Raw genomic sequence first — 24,116 nt, forward strand, 5'->3', positions numbered from 1 at the left:
TAAGTAATTCGGTTACATTAAATACGAATTATGATGTAATCGAATAAAAATTACGAATTGAATAATAATAATAGGTAGTAAGAGGTTAAAGAAAACCATGTGAAGATTAAGAATATTATTGTTGTGTCTTCTATGTACAGTTAGTCTCATAAGTAACAAAAATTACGAATGAAATTAATATTTCGTTTGCAAATAATAATAAAGTTTTTTATTTTACGAAAAGATCATTTAACTACAAAACATAAGAGTGTATCTTACTTCTTCAAAGATCTCGGCTGAAATTTTAAGAATTGTATTTCAATTACATTGCACCTCAATTAAACTTGTGATTAAAATTGTGGCGGCTACCTCCAGACCTGCCAGCAGAGGGCTCCTCTTCCCGCTAGTAGCCGATCCGCCTCGATCCGTACATATATACCGAGACTTCGTTCTACCCTTACGTCTAAGGCAAGGGCCCGCTAGGATAGCCTTACTGATGAGTCCTCTAGCGGGCCCCGGACGAAACGTCTCCCCACTCCTTCCTTCTTCACGACCAGACACGCCACGAACCGCCGCCAAAAAATAATTAGTAATTGAATTAACCGAAACATTTGAAATATGTAATCGAATTATAATGTAGTTGAATTACAATGAAAATGAATTCTCACAACCCAGTCCATCGTAAATTGTCGTGACGCATAAATACGATCATGACGCGAAAACTATGGTTAACACCAAACTGAGCACTAAAAGCGACTGATCTGCCTCAGCTCATAGAAATAATAAGATTCATTTAGAACTCGAGTGTCATTTATTATAATATATGTTTGGACAAAAGATTGTAGTCGACCATTTTCCATAGAAGGATCTTGAATAATTCTAAAATAACAAATTGGAAACCGGTAATTTGACCAACGATGGTACGTTTCGTGTTAAGGATGATGATATTTAGCATCATTTATTTAATAACCATATACAGGTACGTTCTCTCCGGCCAGAGATTTCAGCCAGCGTGCCGCCGCTGCGGGCCCAGACATAGGAGCTACGCGCATCGAGCGCGAGAGGGCCGCGGTTCTCGCGAGTAGAGCCACACACTCCGCGATTCGCGTGGCGGCCGCGAGGTGTTCGCAAGGCGCTCACGTCTTTCTCGTTGATTTGACGTTGCGATCCACCGAAATTAGCGCGCAAGTTTATGTACCCATCCGGTATTGTAAGGCCTGGATTGAACATATCGCGGACGCGCTGATTCCTAAAGTTTTTTTGGTAAATATTATCTTGTGAGTTAGTAATAATAATTAGAAATTTTCAACCTACGTATTTATTCATATTTTTTATTAGAAGAATGGCAAAACGTTCAAACACGAATGAGTCTCATGACACAAGTAGTAGTGAAGATGAGCTCCAGATAGACGTTTATACAGATATGTTAGAAAGACTCTAACTGTAGAAGGTTTTCTTCTACAGTTAGTCTATCGTTTTGATAGCGGTGATAGTGATATCGTCCAAGCAACGAGGCGACGAGAGAAAGAGTTCGCATAGATAGCGATTACAACAACAAAACAAAATTACAAAACAAACAATAACAAAATTATAAAAAATAAAATATTGATTTTTTTGCAAATTTCTCGATTTCAGCCAATTCATAAAAGTCCAATATCATTATAATATGTTAGTTAGTTCCAAAACCATACTAAATAATACGAGGGTCTGTAAATTACCGTTTCTGCCGAAAAGTGGCGTTGAGTAGCTGGTAGCCAACGTCCAGAATCGTTCGGAGTGCTAAGGGTTAAGTTCTTTTCATATTTGGCAGCTGTGTAAAAATTATTCGAGGGCCCGCAGTCTGGACACCGGTTGAGCCGACCACTCCTCTGTATTACCGTCACAAATACCGCCCAGAGTCGATAAAAAACTGAGGGAAGCCTCGAGTAGGCTTACGCACCGGTTGAATGAGCGATAGCATCACCTGGATATAAAAACTGATCAAGGAAGAGATTGTGACGGCTACCTCCAGACCGGCCAGCAGGTGGATCCTCCTTTCCCGCAAATAACCGATGAGTCCTCTAGCGAGTCCCGGACGAAACGCTCTCCCCTTCCTTTTCCTCCAACAACACAGTCTTTTTAGAACCGCCAAAAGGTCATCGCAGAAGCTACACATCTATAGCTGTTTACGTCTAAAGCTTTTGGCCACCGCTCCACCGACCGGATTTCGTTGTCCAATATTAAATTGACGGGCAACATTTATCAGCGATCTAGGAATCTGCGCGTCCACGATATGTTCAATCCGGGCCTTACAACACCGAATGGGTACATAAACCTCTTTGCGCGCTAATTTCGGTGCATCGCAACGTCCTTAGCCGGTTCCTGGCGACAGCCCACGGAACAATAACCATGGCGAGCATCACACCGGAGGACACCGGAGGACACCGGAGCCATGGACCCGAGCGTCATGAAGAGAGACCGCCGCTGGAAGGCTTTTGTCGCAGGGGTTACTGCGACGGTTTATATAAAATAATCCGAGAGAGAGTTTTTTTTGTTTTTTATATAACGAGAACTTTAATGTAACTTGTAACAAAAGGCGATGAGGTACAGTGTGTAGAAGGTAAAGGTAAACGAGTGACGGATGAGACAGAAATATGAACACGTTGAGAGTCGGAGGAAAACTTGCTAACTGACGTCTCCCGGTCGAGAGGTCCTCGTATTTATTGGGGAGAACGTATTGAAATTGGTAAGGGAAAGTCCTTGGGAAGGGCGAAGGCCTTTCCCGAAGATTTTCCGACCGGGGTGATCCGGGACCTATGGTCCGAAGCTGTGTCCCAACGTTTTTATTGTTTTATTGCGGTGTGTACGCCTTGCGTCGGGAAAACCCGAAGAAGGCATATGCACACCCCGTTTTTGAAGGACGTGTCTTTTTATGTCTGGTCCGCCACAGGCTCATTACTACGGAGGAAAGAGAGCCGAAGACTCTCTCGACCGGCTCCAGGAACTACAAGGATAGTTACAGGGTCATCTCAGGACAAGAGATGCGCAGTCTGCCAGAAATTCTTCGCGATACCGCGCACAAATGGCTTCGCACCGAGCGCGACGTCTGGAGATGCTGAGAAGATTTTCTCCACACCTTCGAACGACAGATCTTTCTCCAGATCTGGACAATAGAGCTCGAGGAGGAGTGCCGGGAATGATTCCAGCATCCCGGAGAACTGGCCCGTGACTACGCCGTAGACATTCGCCTCCTGATGCGACGACACGGAGGCTGTACCCTAGGACAGCAGCTGGTTCTACGACCACCTACAGACCGACTACCAGCTCCATTTCCGGTGCACGGAGGTCCACCCATTGGCCGACCTCCTGGACCGAGCCGCCAAATACGAGAAGGTACTGGCGCGGAAGAAAGCGCGTACCCCGGCTCGACCGAATCCTACCATTGTGCCGAGCAACCGGACGAATATCCAGACGCACGATGCGGCCACTCTGGACTCACAATACGAGCGGGCCTTGTGCAGCTGGAGATGCGGGCAACGAGAGCACACTCGGCACGAATGCCGCCGGATCCCGAGGTGGTTTTGTTCGTATTGCGGAACCGAGGGGCGGACCACCAGCGAGTGACCATGCAATGCGACGGGAAACGAACAATCGGTTTGCGGGAGGAGGACCTACCAACCGCCCGGCGCTCCAACCCCTCCGCAACCGTAAGCGCAGATGACCGGATATTCATCGTGTTGGAAGCCTACGGCCGAGAATTTGCGACTCTGATCGACACCGGAGCCACCAGGACGTATCTCCGGCAGGACGTAGTAAACTGGCTACTACAGCAAGGAGCACCTAGTCGACAGGGGGTTATTCAATGTGAGACTAACACCGTGACACTAGTCAACGGTATCTCTGCCCCCTGGAGCAGGAGATCGACCTGACGTTCCGAATCTGTGAATAGACCTGTGGCGTCGCATCCCTCTACCTGAGCGCGACCGCTAGCAATAAAACAAGTACCGTTCCTAATCCTCAAAATTCCCTAAAAAACACGCACCCCTAATAAAACAATTCTCCTCACATCTGGACACCTCGACCCGCACGGGACTTTCCCAACTTTCTCCTTTCCTACGAAAGCCCATCTATTCCTTTCTTCTCTTCCACTATAAAAGAGACAAACGCGCAACTCCAAAAGCTCAGTCTGTCCTAAGTTGCTAGTCCTACGACACCACGCTAGTCGCGCCCTCGCACATCGAGAGCAATTCAATAAACTGCACTAATAGTAACCTTAAACACGCTCTCCGATTCGCTTCCCTTCCCTTCAGTGCTAAAGACCCTTCGCCGGACGTGTCCCGCCCTGCCGACCCTGTGCCAAGAAGCCCTCCTCGGTGTCGGCGCACTCCGAGCCCTCGGCGCTAGCCTGCGGTTAGGCACTTATAAATGGGCCTTCCATGCGGGAGAGGATGCTGGCGTCCTCAGACAACCACCAGCCGACCGCGGACGCCTGCCAATATGGGTCCAGAACACCAAGGAGGAGGGGGGGTGTGGCGAGGGGTATATCTTCTGTTTCGGGGCACTGCGGGCAGGGCACGAGCTTAGCCTGCCTTTCGAGGACAGGTGGCTGATCGTCAGGATCCTTTAACGGGATAACGGGATCTTTGTGCGACGGGTTGTAAGTTAGGATAAGTTAGGTTAAGTTAGGTTAAGGCCGGGTAGTCGTATCCCACGGGAAATCTTGAATTATCTAAATCTGTGCCAGACAAGAAATTCATTCCTCCGCGTCTTAATAGAAACAAATTTCTCATTTTAACAAGTTGAACGCCACGTCACCCATGTCTGGGTGACGGCTATGTTTTCGCAGTCTTATACTAACAAATTATACTTATATTTTAATTTGTTTCTCTAATATTATAATATTTTATCAGTTACGATGGAATTCGTTCAAACATTGTAAACATAATTGGGTTGACTCTGGACACTCAGGACAATACGTTATAGTGTTTTGTAAATTTTTTTTGCTTCGTGGCGCCGGGAGAAACTCTACCGATTTACGCTGAGAGTTCAACGTGTTAATAGAAAAAAGTACCGTAATAATGGGTACACCTGCAGTAATAGGCACCTTTACCATTCATGATTATGTTTTCACTGTATGAATCTAGTTGTTATTGACGCAATGTTATGTTTGTTCTGGTATTACGCGCTTGATGCCTACTAAATGTATTATAACAAAAAAAGTTTGTATCATTATTATAATTACTATAATTAAAACAAATCCCAATAAATTCAAAGTTTCGTTTAGTTCTGTCGTTTCTTAAATATTTATATTCATTGTAAGTATATTGAATGTATCATAGATTATCATATGATAATTTTCGTGGAAATAATTTAACCACCTACGGCACATTCAATTTATAGTAGGAAATGAGTCAGTTGCATTTAATGAGGAACTATGAAGATGAAATATATTGACCGGAAAATACGGTTTAACTATCGACATAGATCATTCGTGGTAGTTTATCATTATTTAACATACCGAACATAATGCTCGTGTTAAACTTTGTCGGGTCTCTGCGTGTTATACTTCACAGTGTAAGATAATATCGGGAACTCGAGTACTCGAGCACCAAGGATGTATGATCCAAATTAATTGTACTTGCATTTATAATAGATAACATGCGTAGATACAGTATTGTTATACAACGTATGACAGCTTGTTGCTTTATAATTAATATTATCTGAACAAAGTATAATTATGTTGCCGTGTTTGATTACGCCAATCCACATTTTTATAGAGTGGTTCAAACAAGTGCAACAATTAAATACGTACGTATATAATCTTCGAATACCGTGTGATAAAATATTTCTATTTAAATTTATTTGATATTGCTATTTCACTAAATAAATCACAAGAGTCTAACTATTTTAAGGTTTTTATGAAGTTCAGTAATTATAAAACGTTGTATAATTTGATAAAATAGATGATATAATCGAAACAAACATTAACAATAACGATAATGATTGAAATATTTATTTCAGCAAAGCGTTCGTTTCGTTTTCTATCTAAAGATAATGGTCCTATTTTTTACCACGACATAACTCAAATTAAAAAAAAAGGTAACGAATTTTTATTTCTACTCAAATTCTACTCAAATAGGGCAATTATTTTCAATACATGTGTAATTTGATTTTCAATACATTCAGCTTGATTTCATACTTATTATATATTTCATACTTATTATAAATACGTGTAATAAATAATCGTCTGTATTATTTGCATGCTGAGTACAAAGCATTTTACTTCTGAGGTGGTGGATATAAGAAAAATGAGAAATAAGGAAAGATGGTACTGAAGAAAGCGTTATACCATCAGCATGTATAATTGAATATAATAAAAACATAGGTGACATTAATAAATAAGATCATGTATAGTCTTCACGCGACAAGAAGGCTACTTCGTGTTTTCATTTCAACAGCGATCGATGGCTGCGGTAGTGGGGCAGCTAGTAGGAGGGGGAATGTAAATACAAAAGTGCCTTCTTGTCGCGTGAGGACTCTACTTCCGAATTATGCAAAAATGTATAGGATGATATCAAAAAATATTTTTCTACATGATAAACAATGCTTTCTTCAACGGTTATGTTTTACATTCTAAAATTACGAATAAGAAGCTCAGAAACAGCGCTAGCATCCTTATGACATGTATCATTTTTTACATCATTTGTCAAACTGTTTAGAAACATATACGTTGCAAAACTATTAATTATCGTTTATATATTATTTCTCTATAACAGAGAATATATTTTACTTTATTTTAATCGTTTTACATAAGTAAATATAATTTTTCCTGAACACAAAACAATAGAATTTAATGAATTTGTTTATTCTTCCATATACGGAGTTTAAAACAAAATTCAACAAATAAACGAAACAAATACAAAAAACCATTGTATTTTTCTGTGACCATTACTTAGTCATTGGAATAAATACAGGGATGCAATAAGCATAAACACTGGTGTTTTATGAAATTGTTAATGACAACAGAATCTTAGTTCTCATGGATGTGAATGAAACCGTCGAGCAAAGGATTGGACATTAAAGCAAACATTCCAAAATCATTGGCGAATTATTTAAAAATTTAAAAATGTACCACTGTTCGATTAAAAAGTTTACATATTTCCAGCGAAGACATTTCACATCTAAGCTTTATATTTTTATTTCCAGTGAAAAAAGTGTAGACAATATTTCATCATTGCAGGCACACGAAATATTAAATATATGTCGGAATGTATGCGGACGATATGCTCTATTCTGTGACACGTTGCACAGCCAGGCAGCAAATATCCACTCCCGCCGGTCCGTATTTTTCTGAACATGTGTGCATGCCTGAGCGCCGCGTTATGCAAGGATTGCTACAAATTCGTGAACCGCGTTATATCGAAACCACGTTATATAAATACCGCAATAAACGCGAGTTACGCCTCCCGGAAGAATTTATTGATATTTTGCAACCCAAAGAAATTAATCAAATTTCAGAAGAATTTCAGTCGGGACCAACATTTTTTCAAACACTTTCCTGCATGAAATAAATACTTTTTTCTTTGAAATTCTGTGGCTCTCTGTGTTTCTCTTCCGTGTTTCTCCTTTTACTACTTGTCTCGTAGGTAAAAAGCATTTCATTTATGAGGTAACATTCTTAAATTAAAATTATCTTTATCGATTTTTTGTATATACCTATTTTCATCAAATTAATCGTAAGTATAAGTAATCGTATAGAAAAAGTTGAAAAGTCAATTGAGAGAAAATGATTAAAGTATAAGTACAAAAGCAAGTAATTTAAAATTTAAATTTCGAACGATGTCTTCCGGTCCCTTTGGTGAAAATAATGTTCAATAATGTTAGATTAGAATCTGCAAAATTTAACAGCCTTGACAGATTATTTGGCACTACGAAACTAAATTTTGTAACTTTCCGAGAACAAAACTGTGAAGAATTTATTCGTATTTCTGTATCTGCAAAAGTAAATAAACCCATAATGGTTTGAAGTGTGAAACGAAGAGAAACAGAACATACTTGAATTTTATGGATTTTTTGAGATTGTTGATAGGTGATAGATGATACTCTAGTTGTGTATGAAAAATCGCGAACAAATGTGCGCAATCGAATGAGTTCGATTACGTGCGGAAATAAACGAGGTATTTTCATTAAATATGATCGAAGCTTCCATTATTGTTTAATCGTCTGTGACACGGATATAAGAGAATCGCGGTCTAAGCGAGCAATAGGTTGCATCTTTCTGGCCTTTTGCATTTCGGTTCTCACGGTAATCGATTGCCTGTAGCCGACATACGTCAATGGCACGCAGTGTGAAAAACGGTCGTGTGGTCAGTTCTATTGAGAAACATTAACCCTTTAGATCCGGCTGAGCTGAACGCGTAGTTGCATCGCGACACGAATAACTCGGCCGGAAAATATTCAAAACGATGATATCGACAACGGAAACGGTGTCTATTGCTTCACGGTGTACCGACGCTTTAAACCACTGTATGATTTGTCTGCCGAAATATCTATCAGAGTTTTCTACTTTCAAGAAAAATGGGAATGGATGTTCGATGTTTATATTGGGTTGGCAACTAAGTAATTGCCGATTTCAGTTATAGATGTCTCTCACTCCCATTTTTATGATATCCGTAAATGTTATATCATAAAATTATTATTATTATTATTATTATTATTGATAATTGAATGCAGCGGTCAACGAAAAGCGACCAGAATTGGTCATTTGTCCACTCGGCAAAAATTGATGGATATTGGTTGGGAATTGATGTTACACCCACCATATAGCCCTGATCTCGCGCCATCGGATTACCACTTATTTCGATCCCTGGACAACTCCCTTCGTGGTAAAACTTTTAACGATGATGACGTTGTAAAATCTCACTTAACTCAGTTTTTGGCCGAAAAGGATCAGACTTTCTACGAGCGTGGAATTTTCAAGTTGTCAAAGAGATGGCAAAGGGTCATCGAACAAAATGGAAAATACATTACAGATTAAACTTCATTCCAAGTAAAAAGAAATTCGTCCATCTTTTTCGTACACCTGGTACAACAATCCTTTTGTTATCAAAAACTGTGTATATCTTCCATTAAAGCGAGTTCATATACCGTAGAGTCTCTCTTATCCGAACGTTTATTTTTGTAATATTCTGACATCGAAACATCGTATTGTCTAAAAATTTCACTCAGGATCTCTACTAAGTGATAACGTACCTAAATAACACAATGATTAGATAATAGAACGTTTGGATAGCGGAATATTGTAAAAATAATTATTCGGACGAGGGAGTCTTTACTGTATTCTATGTTTTCCATCTAAGTCCATCTATTTTTATCATATCGTTAGGTTTTATAATATATTTGGGAACACACACACTTTGCAGAATTATTTCCATAGCTCCATATATAGAAATTGCAATTATAATACTTTTCCACAAAATCGATAAGACATAAGATCGATTCGTGGAACAATTCTGATTATAAATAATGCGACGATAATGTAAAGGTCATGGAAAACCAATAATTTGCAAAATGATCATTCATTCGCTCAAATGAACTACGACGAGATCTTTTATGAAAAGGAATTATTAAATTTAAAAAATTGATTTAATAAATAAAAATTGATAAATAAAAATTATTAAATTTAATAAATTGATTATATGTCATAGTATTGTAGCAGATTGTTTTCGGATAAACTATCGTTCACAGGTATAGTGCGAATTTTTCTGCAAAATACAAAATTGTATGCCTTAATTGCAGGTACTAGAGACGATATAGCAAGTTGTTTCTTTCATTAATAATTTTAGCAGATTAAGAATTATACATTGATATTTTAAAACACTTTTAACCTTTCCTACTATTTTCAATTGCTATTAAACTATTTCAGAAAATGCATATCATAATAAAGTTATACTGTAGAATCGTATCTGTAATACAAACATTTACAAAGTTAAATAGGGATGTCTACGTTTGGCTACAAATGAACATGTCAAAACAGTATAACATGAAAAAAAATCGGAGAAATCAATATGAATCACTTAAAATTCAATCATTAAATATCGTGTTCACAGTTAGTTAAAGGTACGTTTTTTAGCTATAGTAATTTCAATACCATTATCTATTGATAAATAATACTTAAGTTGTTAATAATAAAGCTATTGCAATAATAGGCGCTTTAGAATTGTTATCAGTGGACTGCAAACCTTTAGGTAGAATAACAATTGTGTAATAATTATTATAAGAGTTATCTTCATTAATTTCAACGAACTAAAAATTTCTTTTCGTCTCCAATAATTTCAATGAGTTGAAAACGATACATAAATGTCCTCCAATTTTCTGAATATTTCTATTGTTTTAAATCTCGCCTACTCGTTTTTACTATAAATATATCACATTCGAAGTCTTATTTATCAGACTTTTATCCAACAATGCCATAGTAGCGGACTTCGACAATTAATACTTGATATTTGTGAAATGGATAGATAGCAACACTAATTATGAAACACCGAAACTAATAACAATGCACAGCGACGGTCTCAGAATTCGAGACAAAGCGGATACCGTCAGGTTTTCGGCGCTTCCTGAAATCAATGCAAACTGGAAATGTGTTGTAGGTACCCGCATTAAACTTGTCGTTTCTACTGTAGCGCACGGAACGTCCAGTCGCTATTTATACCCTTTTCTAGGTATTTGAAATATTTATTTGAAAAAGTGTCGTGATAAAATGGTGGGCAATAAATAAAATACTGACACAATATTAAATCTAGAACGCACTGTGGTGAAACACTGAAGTGGGGAAGAGCGAATCATAGTGAGCCTTATATGAAATAAAGATATACAGGGTGAATCACAAATTAGTTCCCACGATTTTTCAGCTCCTTTCGATGGTCTGAGAAAAAAATGTTCCGCATTAAAATTAATTAGTATTTAACCGACAAGAAACTGCAATCGTTTAAATTTGAAAACACATTGATTTTCGATAAAAAAACAAGGTCACCGTTATATTTTTAAATGAAACTGGATCATTTTAACTTCATAGTGTTGTAGGCGACGTTGAGGTGAATTCAACGACCTGCTACATGATGACCTTCAGATGACATTGAAGAAAAATTTGTCATGATCCGATTGCCACAACATTTGGAATTATTTGGCGATACATAACACCAAGACCTCGCATGGAAACATGAACAAATGAACGTAAACATTACAAAGAGCAGAACTTTCCGTTGCAGAAGGTGGAGTGCAGTTTGAAAATTTAATTCAGTTACTAATTATATGCACATTTCCAACATGAGTGTTTTCAATTTGGTTTTATATAAATTTTTCTTTTGTTTTATGCATTAAGATCTGAAATTTAATTAATGAGCATTTATAATGTTTACGTTCATTTGCTTATGTTGGAGTTATGCATCGCCAAATTGTTTCGAATATTCTATTCATGGCAATTTTTCCTCTGATTTCATTCGAAGGTTATCATGTGGCAGGTCGTCGATTTCGTCTCGACGTCGCCTACAATAGTATGTACAATACTGTAACCAGTTTCATTAAAAAATATAACGGTGACCTTGCTCTTTTGTCGAAAATAAATTTGTTTTTAAATTTAAACAATTGCAATTTCTTGTCGGCTAAATACTAATTTTTTTGTCAGACCATCCGGAGGAGCTGAAAAATCGAGGGAACTAATTTCACTCATCCAGTATACTAAATTGATGTATCGATACAATGATAATTATATCTATTAAATTATAATAATACTGTTATTTAGTAAATAAATAAAGTAATAAAGTATCAGCATTTTCGATCGGTAATTTTCTGTAAATTGGAATTCGGATAACTAAGTTATTTATTTGAAATAGAAATTTTTTTCTGTGTGTTCATGTTTTCTATAAATATTAATATTTTCATTAATAATAATGCAAAATATCTGAGAACTGATTAAATTAATCGATTAATGATAAACACGTTATTTGGTCAAATTGTAGAGTGCATGAAAAATTCGTGAACAAGGTGCGCATTGGTTTAACCTAAAACTAACCTAAAACTTCTGCATTTTTTAACCAAAATTTGTTAACTTTAGAAAATATAATTAAATTTATATTTAATGAGAGTCTGAAACAAAGATAGAATATAAAATTAGAAATTAAACAATTCAATTAATTATATTGAACTGTTGTACGCGTTAAACAGTTCAATATAATTAATTGAATTGTTTAATTTCTAATTTTATATTCTATCTTTGTTTCAGACTCTCATTGCTTCATAGTGAGACCTCTTTACTCCATATGTGGGCAAAGGGATCTAATTACTTCGCTTCTTTATATGCAATTATGATTATTTTCAAAAACATGATGCTTTAAAATTCTATAAAGAAGATACTCAACTATAATTTAAATTAGTTTGAATATTCCTTTACCAACGAAAACGTTTTATATCCTAATGAATCTGTTTGTGTGTGGAGATTAAACAATGTGGCCTTTTGCTTACTGTGCCCTCACAATAATTTTACTGATATATAAAAACAACATTATTAAATTAATGATATTGAATTTTTCAAATAAAATTTCATTTATAATTTCCATAACCGAGTATAAAAACTTTAACTTCCTAAGGTCTATATATAAAATGCAGAAAATATGTTTATAGTTATTAGATATGTTTTAGCCTTGATCTTGTTAAAAGGCTTAAGAAACACGTCGCAAATACAGATGAAAAAAGTACAAAAATGATGCTTTCCAGAACAAAAAAAAAATACCATTATTATACTCATAAAACTCAACCAAACGACAGTAAAACGATAATATAATCGACTTTGTAGACATATTTTTTTGTTTAATGTAATTCTGTAACTGAAACGAATTCTTGCTTCTATTACTGGCAAATACCTCATTGTGCGACGGTTTGCAAGCTGTTTGACAGGATCGATTTAAATGGGTCAGCTTGTATAGCATGGGTGACACGACGGTCAACGAACGTTGCGACCCGCGGCTACCCGCGATAGTTCGCAACAGAGCCTATTAATGGATCGGTTTGATGAAGCGATAATATTCTACTTGCCTCTTCGGGATGATCGTCGTGGAGTGGAGCGACCCTGAGCAAGGACAGGTCCTCTGGCGTCGAGGAGAATTGGACGGGTGCTCTGACGGTCCTGCCCCAAGGGTCCGGGTGATTCCTTCTGCACGTGTGAGGATAACAAGGTTCGCCGACTTCAGCGATCAGCTCGCGTCTCTCGATCCGAATTTTGCCGTCGGAGAAGCTCTTCTGCAACGGCAGGAACACCTCCGTCGACTCCGACAATCGGTTCAGGAGAATCCGTGCATCCGGCGACACGGGCGCAGGCTTAAAGTCTATGAGGATTTCCTTGTCGTCCACCTCGATGGATCTTCGTTGACCTTCAGGCTGGACAAACAAGTCAGAAGAATACTTGAGAGTGTTAATCTCAATTCGATTCAATTTGACGGAATTGGGGAGTATTTGTAGAGAACAATGTAAATAACAAGAATTGAAAAATTTTGGTTTTTTTCTTCTTGATAGATGTTACACGTCACACTTAAAAAGCTTACGTATCGAATAGATTGATATGATACATATCAAGTCCTATTCCTTTTTCTATACTTTAAGTATGTCGCCAACTAACCTCCTATGGTCTAAATTTTTTATATAAGTAAGTAAAAGTTTAAATCTCCTCGATAACAGAGGAAGAAAAACACAAGATATTTTTGCAGCTTTGTGGTTGAACATGACAATTATAGTGCTGTAGATAATTACAAAATCGAAGTAACTTTTACATTTTTAGAGATTTTCAAACAAAAATTGAACAAAACATCATATTTGTATATGTCTATTTTAGAAATAATGGAAAATAGAAATATACAAATATACCCTTTTTTGGATTTTTGTTTAAGTACCGGTAACAATGTAAAAACTGCTTCGAGTTTATAATTATTTACAGCATTGTATGTGGACTCCTTTAGCTTAGACATCACGTATATTAAAAAAAAAACTTAACAAAATATTATATTTGTATTAAATATTAATATTTATATATTATATTTAAATATTAATATTTATATATTATATTTAAATATTAATATTTATATATTATATTTAAATATTAATATTAATATAATTAAATATTAATTGATAAAATAGAAATATTGTTTTGTTAAGTTTTCGTTTAGATATCAGTAACAATGTAGAAGTTAGTTTGAGTTTCTATACATAATTGTGCACACCACTATAGGTATGTAACTTCTAAGTTACACCGAGCCACAGATGATTAAGATAAAACTTTTGAAATAATTGCAACTTCTAAAAAGTTCTTCAACAGATTCACAGAGTTATCTTCAGCTCAGTTACAATAGTTTAAAACATAACGAACATATTAACGAAACTTATTTGATCTGATATTTGCCTCGCCGTACTTTGACGAGTCTGACTCGTAATGGCGATTCCTAGTAATAGCCTGTTAAATGTGAATGTTGTTTCCTGTTTTTAAATCGGAATAATATTCTGTTCTATTCTCATCTAAATTTTAGTCTGTTGCAATCGAAAAAGTTCTGAGCGTTATAAGCATAAAGAAAAATGGTATGGCAAGGGGTTAAGATTGTTTGTTATCAAAAGTGAAATTTATACACGATTACCAATTATTTTTTAATATCAAAATTCATAAAAGTTTAGAATAATCAATTCTATTGTATTTTAGACTCGCTGTAGTAAATATCCGGCTGTATTGCAATTTCATTGACGTTCATCTAAAATATTTGGTCGTTCGAAAACTTGTAAGGTCTTTCCAAAAAATTTCGTTTCGTGTGTTAAACAAGCACAAAAATATTGAACAATTTTTTTTTACTCTAAACATTGAAAAGTCGTCTTTCATTTTTTCGTGAAAAAACAAAACATCTTTTTGAACGATCTAGTGGATATATTAGTGTCCATTTTATAACGGATAGTTAAATAATATGTATTAGGATAAAAGTATACCGTTTTTTTTAATTTGTTCACTGCAAAATGTAAAATCTTGAAAGAATACGAAATTATGGTTTCAAACTAAATGATGCAAAAAGATGAACCAAAGAAGGGTTTATTAAAAAAAGTAATCGTTTTAGGTTCCCATTATTTATAATAATCGAACTTATTTTTTAATCCATTTTTAAGAAAAACATTCGTTTCGGTTATCAAAAAAAACGTTTCAACTTCCGTTCGATAATTCAAAGATTATTGAGACGTCGAAGAAAAAGACTAACATTTCTTCACTTAACACTCTGTTTTTTTAGAAAACTGAGTTGCAAGATGCGTCAAGTTCGTTTGGTTTATAGCATGACGAGAAGTAGAATTGATGTGTAATGATCAGACGTCGCCAATTTATCCTATTCAATAGTACTATTTTTCTACTTATTTTCGAAAACGAAACAAATGAAAATGAAACAAATTTAGTTGTTTCAAATATATTATACATATATTCATATGTCACTATTAATTGTTGGAATTTGCTAATTGTTTATTTACTAATAATGCAATTCAAATATGATACAGTGTTTAATAAAGCATCTAGCGGATATAAAATGTACTTTGTGTGAAGAAGAGTGACTGTATGTGAAGTCGCGGAGATACTGTCTGACTGATCGTCTTCTAGGCTGACGAACGCCTCTGTAGTTCTATGGGAAGTAGCTTCTCGCACTGGAACGTGCAGTCCTTTTATACTATTCCTTCAGAAGGTCGGGCTTGTACCTGCATTTATGAAGCTCGGGGTTGTATCTTTATTTATTGCCCCTGTAGACATGTGTGTGTGTATGTGTGTGTGTATCGTTGTATATACCAACATTAATAAATGTAATTTCTTACTGGGGGCCCATAAGCAATCCACGTGGGTACTTCTGTATCAGGAGTTCACGTGTGAGTACTGTATACACATATTCAGACATGTCTAATAACATGACCTTGAAGTAACCTTGATCTCTGAGAAACTAAAGTTTTACGGAAAGTTTACGACCAGCGAGATCTGAGACTTTGACCAAGATAAGACAGTCGAGAACCCGTGAATCTCAATAAACGAGCACGTTTACTATTGCAATACAGATGACCCCCAAGGGTCTGCAACCCTGATCTCTGTTCCATTTGTCGGTGTGTCGATACATCGTTTCCAATGAATTTCTCAACGCAAGGAAAGATCGGTACGATGTTCACTTATGGCAAAAGTGTATTTGTACATTCGAACTGCTTTCCTTAACACGTTCCGTGCCACGTGTACCATCGATGGTACACGCTTGCATGTTTACTTAGTGAACTGAACAAATTGTTTACAAGAAATTTAGAACCGAAGAATCAATTTCCACCGCAAGAATGGGCGTTGATAAGTTTTTGTTACGTTGTTATGTGTACGAGAATTAATAATTGCACGTAATACATCAAGTTTTAGTAAAATATCAAAGTGTGAAGATTCGAGTAAAAAAAGCTTGGCACGGAACGTGTTAAACACTGATCGGTGTTGCCATAAACGAATACAATATCGGTCTTTTCTTGCGTTGAACAATTCAAATTATTCAAACCGTATAGTGACACATTGACAAATAGAACAGGATCTTGACATTTTACTTGGCAATTATTATGGTAATAAATCTTTGGTCGGCAGTTTCTCGTTTGTTTTAGATCAGAGTCGTGCGGAATTACAATTGAATTATTCAAGGAATTATAATAACAAAGTAATTCAATTACATTGTAATACGCAATTCAAATCGCCATTCAATTAAATAACAAAGTAATTCGATTATATTGAAATTGAACTATGCTGTAATTCGTAATTCAGATCCCCATTCAATTAAATCACAAAGCAATTCGATTACATAGGAATTCAGTTCCATTGCAATTCGTAATTCAAATCGCCATTCAATTAAATAACAAAGTAATTCGATTACATTCGAATTGAGTTACATTGTAATTCGCAATTCAGATCGCCATTCAAACTAAATTACAAAGTAATTCGATTACATTGGAATTCAGTTCCATTGCAATTCATAATTCGATTCACAATTCAATTAAATTACAATGTAATTCGTAATACTTAAAAATACTTAAGTAACTGAATTACATTAGTTGCGAATTACAATGTAATTACATAAATAAATTAAATTTTTATTAATAATTGCAATGTAATTTTTAATTATCATTTATTCGACGCGCTGTACAGCCTGAATAATACATAATATACCGTTAAATGAAAATTAATAAGTAACAATTGAAGTTGTATTCATATATAAGAAATAAATTTTGTTATTTAAAATAGATTATGTAGATCTATATATTTAAATAATAGGTAATTACTTTTATCTTTTATTTAAAATTCCAAATAACAAGTAATTTTTTCTTTAAATAATCACTTAAACGATGCCAGCTATGGATATCCGGATAGTACAAGTTTTAGTATAAACACAAAATAAGAGTGGACAAAAAACATGAATATAATAAGGTAGCATCACGTACTATGCGTGGCGATGAGGAGCAGAAAACACGCAAATGAGACAAAAAATGAGTATAGGAATGAAAAACATTAAAATGTATCTCAATTTTTCAAAGTTCTGTAATATGAATAACTGTGCATGTCAATTATACCGTCTTTCAATTACATTGTATTTCAATTATATTATATTTCACACACACACACACACACACACACACACACACACACACACACACACACACACACACACACAATTATTTGTATTTAATTTACGTTGTATTTCAATTATATACATTGTAATACAATTACACTCGTGATTAAAATAATTACTAATATAATTATATTATATTTCAATTATTTGTATTTAATTTTCGTTGTATTTCAATTACTTTGTAATTCAATTACACTCGTGATTAAAATAATTAGTAATTGAATTAACTGAAAGGATAAAATTATATAATTGATCTCTAGGTATTAAAAAATCGTCTCTTATTTTCTCGTGAATTAACAACCACTCTCTGAACGACCCAATGAATCATTCGAGGGAAAATTACAAGAAGATTTTCGTTTCCGTTAGGTATAATAAAAGAAAGCTGATAGACTTATGAGACAATTACACTGTCCAACAAAATCAAACTTTTTTTCTGATTTTCTATGGCCACAATGAAATTCTTGTAGAGCTTCACTCCCCGGACAAGAATTCGAAAATCGAATTGTTTCATCACTCTCAGTTTTCGAAAAAACGTGCTTTTGTAAAAACTCAGAATTTTCAACAGAACTGAGGTATTGCATGAAAAGTAAAAACATTAGAAAGTTTTAATCTGTGTTGAAAGATAGAGGAGAGTATTCCGAATATAGTGGCATACAATTTATTAATTGTTTTCGGTCCTAAATAGCAATAAATTAATGTCAAAGTTTTAAAAAATGCTGACCCGCGTAGTTTGTTCGCAATATTTTTGAATCTTCACGAAAAGTACTTTGCCCTGCACGAAAATTCTACCCAGGATCGAATTCTGTAGATATTTCTGAAGAAGAAACGGCCCGGTAAAAGTGTCGGAACGATTTACATTTCGAGCAGATCGAGAAAATATTTGTTGGCAACACATGCACGACGTTTTGCCGGCATGTGCTCCGTTGTTCGCTTCTCTCGGTTCGGCAGGGCCGAAGATATGCGTAAACAACACCGATGGAGGGATCCAATGGGGCACCCACTTTGTGTAAATAATGTTTGAATTTTTCCCAGTACTTCAGTGTTCTGGTCTTTTTTCATATATTCCTCCGGATACTAATCACCAGACTGTGATATGTGTGTGTGTGTGTGTGTGTGTGTGTGTGTGTGTGTGTGTGTTTGTATTTAATGTGCAAGTAAGATTATTCTGATGAAACGGAAAATATAGGAAAACAGAGAACATATCTGCTAAAGGAATACAATATGCACCTATTCTGTTTTTATCGAGTAGAGTCGACGCAGTTTAAAACTAATCAGCATAATAAGCATGCAATACTATTGGGTTGGCAACTAAGTAATTGCCGATTTGTTCAATGAAATAAAAAAATTTCTTGGAATGAAGTAATGTATTTTCTATTATAATGTATTTATAATCTGTAATGTATTTTCCATTTTGTTCGATGACCTTTCGCCATCTCTCTGACAACTTGAAAATTCCACGCTCGTAGAAAGTCTGATCCTTTTCGGCCAAAAACTGAGTTAAGTGAGATTTTACAGCGTCATCATCATTAATAGTTTTACCACGAAGGGAGTTGTCCAGGGATCGAAATAAGTGGTAATCCGATGGCGCGAGATCAGGGCTATATGGTGGGTGTAACATCAATTCCCAACCAATATCCATCAATTTTTGTCGAGTGGACAAAGACGTGTGCAGCCTAGCATTGTCTTGGTGGAAAATGACACCTTTACGATTGACCAATTCTGGTCGCTTTTCCTTGACCGCTGCATACAATTTGTCCACTTGCTAACATTCACGGATAATAAAAAATAACATAATAATAATAATTTTATAATATAACATTTACGGATATCATAAAAATGAGAGTGAGAGACATCTATAACTGAAATCGGCAATTACTTAGTTGCCAACCCAATATATCAATATTATCTTATGGAGACAGTAACATTACTTTCTTCGTTATAAATGTATCTTTGTAAATGAATGACGATTTCCTTAAATACACGGCGTAATTATAATAATGTTAATAATAGCAATAATAATACTCAATCTTTCTATTCATAAGAAAAATTATTTTATATAATTTTTTGATACATTATTTATGATATTATACTTATATTTATATACTTTATTATACTTAAATTTAACAAATACATATATTATAGAATTTATTAAACGAATACAATAATAATAATCAAGTACTTTGATTCATCATAACGATTCAAACAAGTAATGCATGTTACAAAAAATATAATAGCTCGTATACAAGAGTATTATTAAAAATACCTGACTTAATAACAGCAAAGATACATTCAGCACAATATTAGAAATATAGAATTCGTTTCAGTTTCTTTAACAAGTGCATTGTTAAAGAATGATAATGGTCCTGCATTGATAATTGTGCGAACATACAATTATTTTCTATTATTTAGAATATATTTGCGGGTATATGTTAATTTCTTTAGGTCATCGTAAAAATCAACATTCGCCATTACAAGTTTTAAAAAATTAAATGTTGCATTTGTAACATTATACAAGTTTTTCATTCGAACCGAAAACAAATGCATCGTATTTCCATTGCAACGTGATATAAAAATGCAATTCTATTATTGGAGAATAACGAAAAACCAAATCATATTAGATTATCATTAACGCGATAATATTTCTCTAAGAGAATTTTGAAGCAAATATTAAATATGACGGAATCGCCAGCGGACTTTGCGTTACGAGACTTTTTGTCGTCGCGTTCCCAGGCGATGAGTAACGCATCCTGAGACTTCACACAATCCGAGGATCTAGATTTATGGGTTTGTTTTTCCCGAACGGTGGGATCCTCGTGCAACCTTTCTGCTCCTATTTCCAAGAGATATGTGGAAAGAGCATCCAAGCTTACGAGTCGCCAATTTTTTCAGACGTTGTTTGACTCCTTTGAACGTATCCAAATGGATATATTGTGTTTCGTGCTTTGTATTCTTTCTTCTCAGATTTCGTCCATTGCGGATTCTTGAATTTTCTTTTCGAAGAAATGGTTTGTTTGATAGACTCAGAGAGAATTATTAATGTGTGCGAAGAGTGAAATGATATTTCGTAAATAGGAAATGTTTTATTCGCTGTACCTTGTCGTAACTTATTATGGTACAATGAGATTGTAAATTTTTATGTAAATTAAAATCGTCTGTATCAATTGCGCAGAAAAGAAGATAAAGAAACGTGCACTTCTTCTAATAATCTCGATAAATTATAAACAGTCTAACACAAGATTCTTAAGTTCTACTGATGTCTTCATTGTTTTCTATTTCGCTTACTAATTTTGCAGTAAATGCAAAAAGTCCGCAATCTAGTTATAATCGTTGACGCTAAATTTATCAAAGTAATGAAATAGCAGTTTTTTAAACATTGAGCAAAATTTTTTAATTCATATGAGTGATTGGGGACTCTTGTAACACTTTGACTTTAGAACACGATTATACGTAAACTATCGTATTTACGACGATAATTATTGTACGAACCTGTTACCTGTGTGTTTATCGGCGATTATTCAGTTACAGTCGTTTTGTTATGCATCATGGAATATTCAAGTTATTAATAAAATATCGGAAATTGTATTATTAATAAAATCACGACCCCGAGTCGGTTGTAATGGGAGCGATAGTAACATAAATTCAATATCGAGAAGTCAAGATAATTATTGAACTAAATTGTAATAGTTCATGATCAAAATAATGTAAGTGTTTTGATACATACACAAGTGAAAAATAAAAAATATAAAATGTATGATTATGTTTCTTCCCCATTTTCAAACATCGCAATTATGGCAAATATGTAAATCGTTTCGATCGGAACATTTTTCATGAACCCAGTCATTTCAACCGCAACGTTTGATCCATTTTTCATTAAGTTTGCTTGTATACGGTTATGTTCATTTAATGTTCATTTCACTCAATAAATTTTACTTGACACGTCATTTAGAATATTTCTTTATTATAATTATTTATTAAGTTTTAAAATATTATATCTTATTATTATTATTTATTAAATAAATTTATAAAATATTAAACTTTAGATAGTGTATTTAATTATAATTGATGCAAATCATTGGATGAACACCTACATTGTACTATTAACCACCAATTAATCAATTTATTTATTGCTCGTAGGCAAATTGTAAATTTATATAGGAAAATAAACAAGAAAACTTCATTAATATCATAAATTACTTGGTTGCCGGCTTAGAAGCCAACGCGTCGATTACATGTTTAATTACAAAGTATTACTAGCACCAGGTTTAATTACTGTTTTCAGATTTATTAAGAAAATGGACGTAATTGTGCATTGAATTGTAATGAAATGTCACAGTAACGTCGCCGGTGTTTTCAGGCAAGCCTGTCAGATGGACAGTTATAATTCATTCGGAACAATACTGCATATCGAGAAACGTAATTGAAACCAGTAGTGTGTAATTATTTAATGAAATTAAAACGTAACGAACTGTATGAAACACTGCTACGCGCAAGTAAACCGTGCATTTCCTCGTTTCATAAACAGGATAGGTAAGTCATATTAACTGGGGTGAGAAACATCGATCAATATTTTAATATCCGCAACGACGTGTGTCCTTTAATTACGCTGCACTAACATGATTTTGCTTTCTGCCACCTCGATTTTGTTACTAGACAATAATTCGATCACGCCACCGTTACAATCTGCTGTAAATGGCTTTGAAATTTGATTCTTGCCCGACCTTCCTGTTAATAGAGTGAAATCAGCAGCTCACGGCGTGCGGTTCCATTGATTTATGTACAACACGTCTGGGAATTAATCAATTTCCCATAATTGAACGGAATACATCGTTACAAACACTGCGAACAACTTTGTCGCAATCCTGAGCCCTATTCAATCCTGCTTGGCACAAGAGTTTCCAGATTAATATTTTGTATACGAAGTTCGAGATGTGATCGCAATCAGTACGCTGAAACTTGATTAGTACACGTTGCCACCACGTATGCACAGTAGGGAGGTCCTTATTTTTTAACTTTCGAAATTTTCTGATCCTTCGTCTCGATACCAGCTAGAATATTGTGAAGTCAGAAATACAGGGTATCCCAAAATGATGTTACTTCTGGGAAATGAGAGGTTCCTGAGGTCATTTGAAGTAACTTTTTCCTTTGCGAAAATGCAATCCGCGGCTTCGTTTACGAGTTACTAACGAAAAACAATGATCAATGAGAAGCGAGCTCGCCTGGCGCTAGGTGGCTTTGCCAATGAACGGACGAAGTCTAGTTACGCTCGCTGGTTCGGCCACCTCTTGTCAATTGGATCTCGCCTCTCATTGGTCACCGTTTCTCGTTAATAACTCGTAAACGAAGCTGCGGATTGCATTTTCGCTAAGGAAAAAGTTACTTGAATCTATTACGAAACTAACTTCAATTTATTATTAAAAAGTGTTTTAAACAATAGTTTGTTTCGTTTTAAAATGTGTACGAATACTTTTTACACCGACTGTATGTATGTCTTTTATCTAGTTTAAGAGTGGGCATTCACAAATTTTCCATATAAAATTTTGGAAATATGCATTTCGACAGTCTTTGTTTTCGTAGTTTTGAATGATGTTCAAATTAAATCTTCAACATCATATACAGAAACTGCAGTAAAAATTCGACTGACGTATAAGAGATAGAGACTAACGAATCAAATTTTGTTCGACACTATCGAAAAAATATCCAATCAACTAAAAATTTATCTAGATAAACATTTATTCGAATGAGATTTTATTCGGACAAGAATTCATTCGGATACGATTTTATTTGTTATTAATGATGATATGGCTTGTGGTTTCTGATAAGATTAGCAATCTCGTATTTATATTAAAATATTTTGAATATACATTTTGTATTCGATTGTATATTTAATCGATAGTGTCAAATAAAATTTTATTCGTCTTTAATAATTGACATCAAAATTGAAATCACTGGAACATGAATAAAGTTTTCGAACTGAAATTTTTACTGCTGTTCGTGTAGATGATATTGAAGATAATAATAATTTTCAATCCAACTTTTTCTACATACAAATGATTTGTTTATTATCAAAAAAGTAAGTCGACAAAATAATTTGCACATAATTCGAATCAGCATAAAAAATGTTATGAAAATGCATATTTTCAAAATCTTATATGGAAAATTATTGGTTGTTGATTTTCGTCTGAATGCCCTCTCTTAACACTACATATATTTACGGAATCCGTTAAAACGAGGAGTCACTAATTTTTTAATTTACAATTATTCATACCGTAAAGATACATTTATGAGTTATTTATTCAATACATGTGTTACTCGCGGCAAATGTTATCATAATACTTTCGTTCAAAATCAGAAGAAGCGTCTTATACTAATATAAAACAGCTGTTTTTTGTACTCCGTAAATCTAGTATAATATTATGTCTACCGGAAAGTTCTGTCCGTTTGAGAAATGAAAGGAAA

The 24,116-nt window shown here is 34.8% G+C and overlaps 1 protein-coding gene across 4 annotated transcripts in view; it reads right to left on the minus strand.

Moving 5' to 3' along the window:
* The window catches only part of LOC117217425 (uncharacterized), a 367,343-nt gene that overhangs the window by 203,692 nt on the left and 139,535 nt on the right, over window positions 1-24,116 (minus strand). For all 4 annotated transcript variants that reach the window (XM_033465133.2, XM_033465059.2, XM_033465211.2 and 1 more), the window contains exon 5: window positions 13,051-13,392. In XM_033465133.2, coding sequence (XP_033321024.2) covers window positions 13,051-13,392 — 342 coding nt within the window. The remainder of the gene's footprint in view (window positions 1-13,050; window positions 13,393-24,116) is intronic.

The sequence above is a fragment of the Megalopta genalis genome, chromosome 4 (assembly GCF_051020955.1).
Source record: "Megalopta genalis isolate 19385.01 chromosome 4, iyMegGena1_principal, whole genome shotgun sequence".
Taxonomy (NCBI): Eukaryota; Metazoa; Arthropoda; class Insecta; order Hymenoptera; family Halictidae; genus Megalopta; species Megalopta genalis.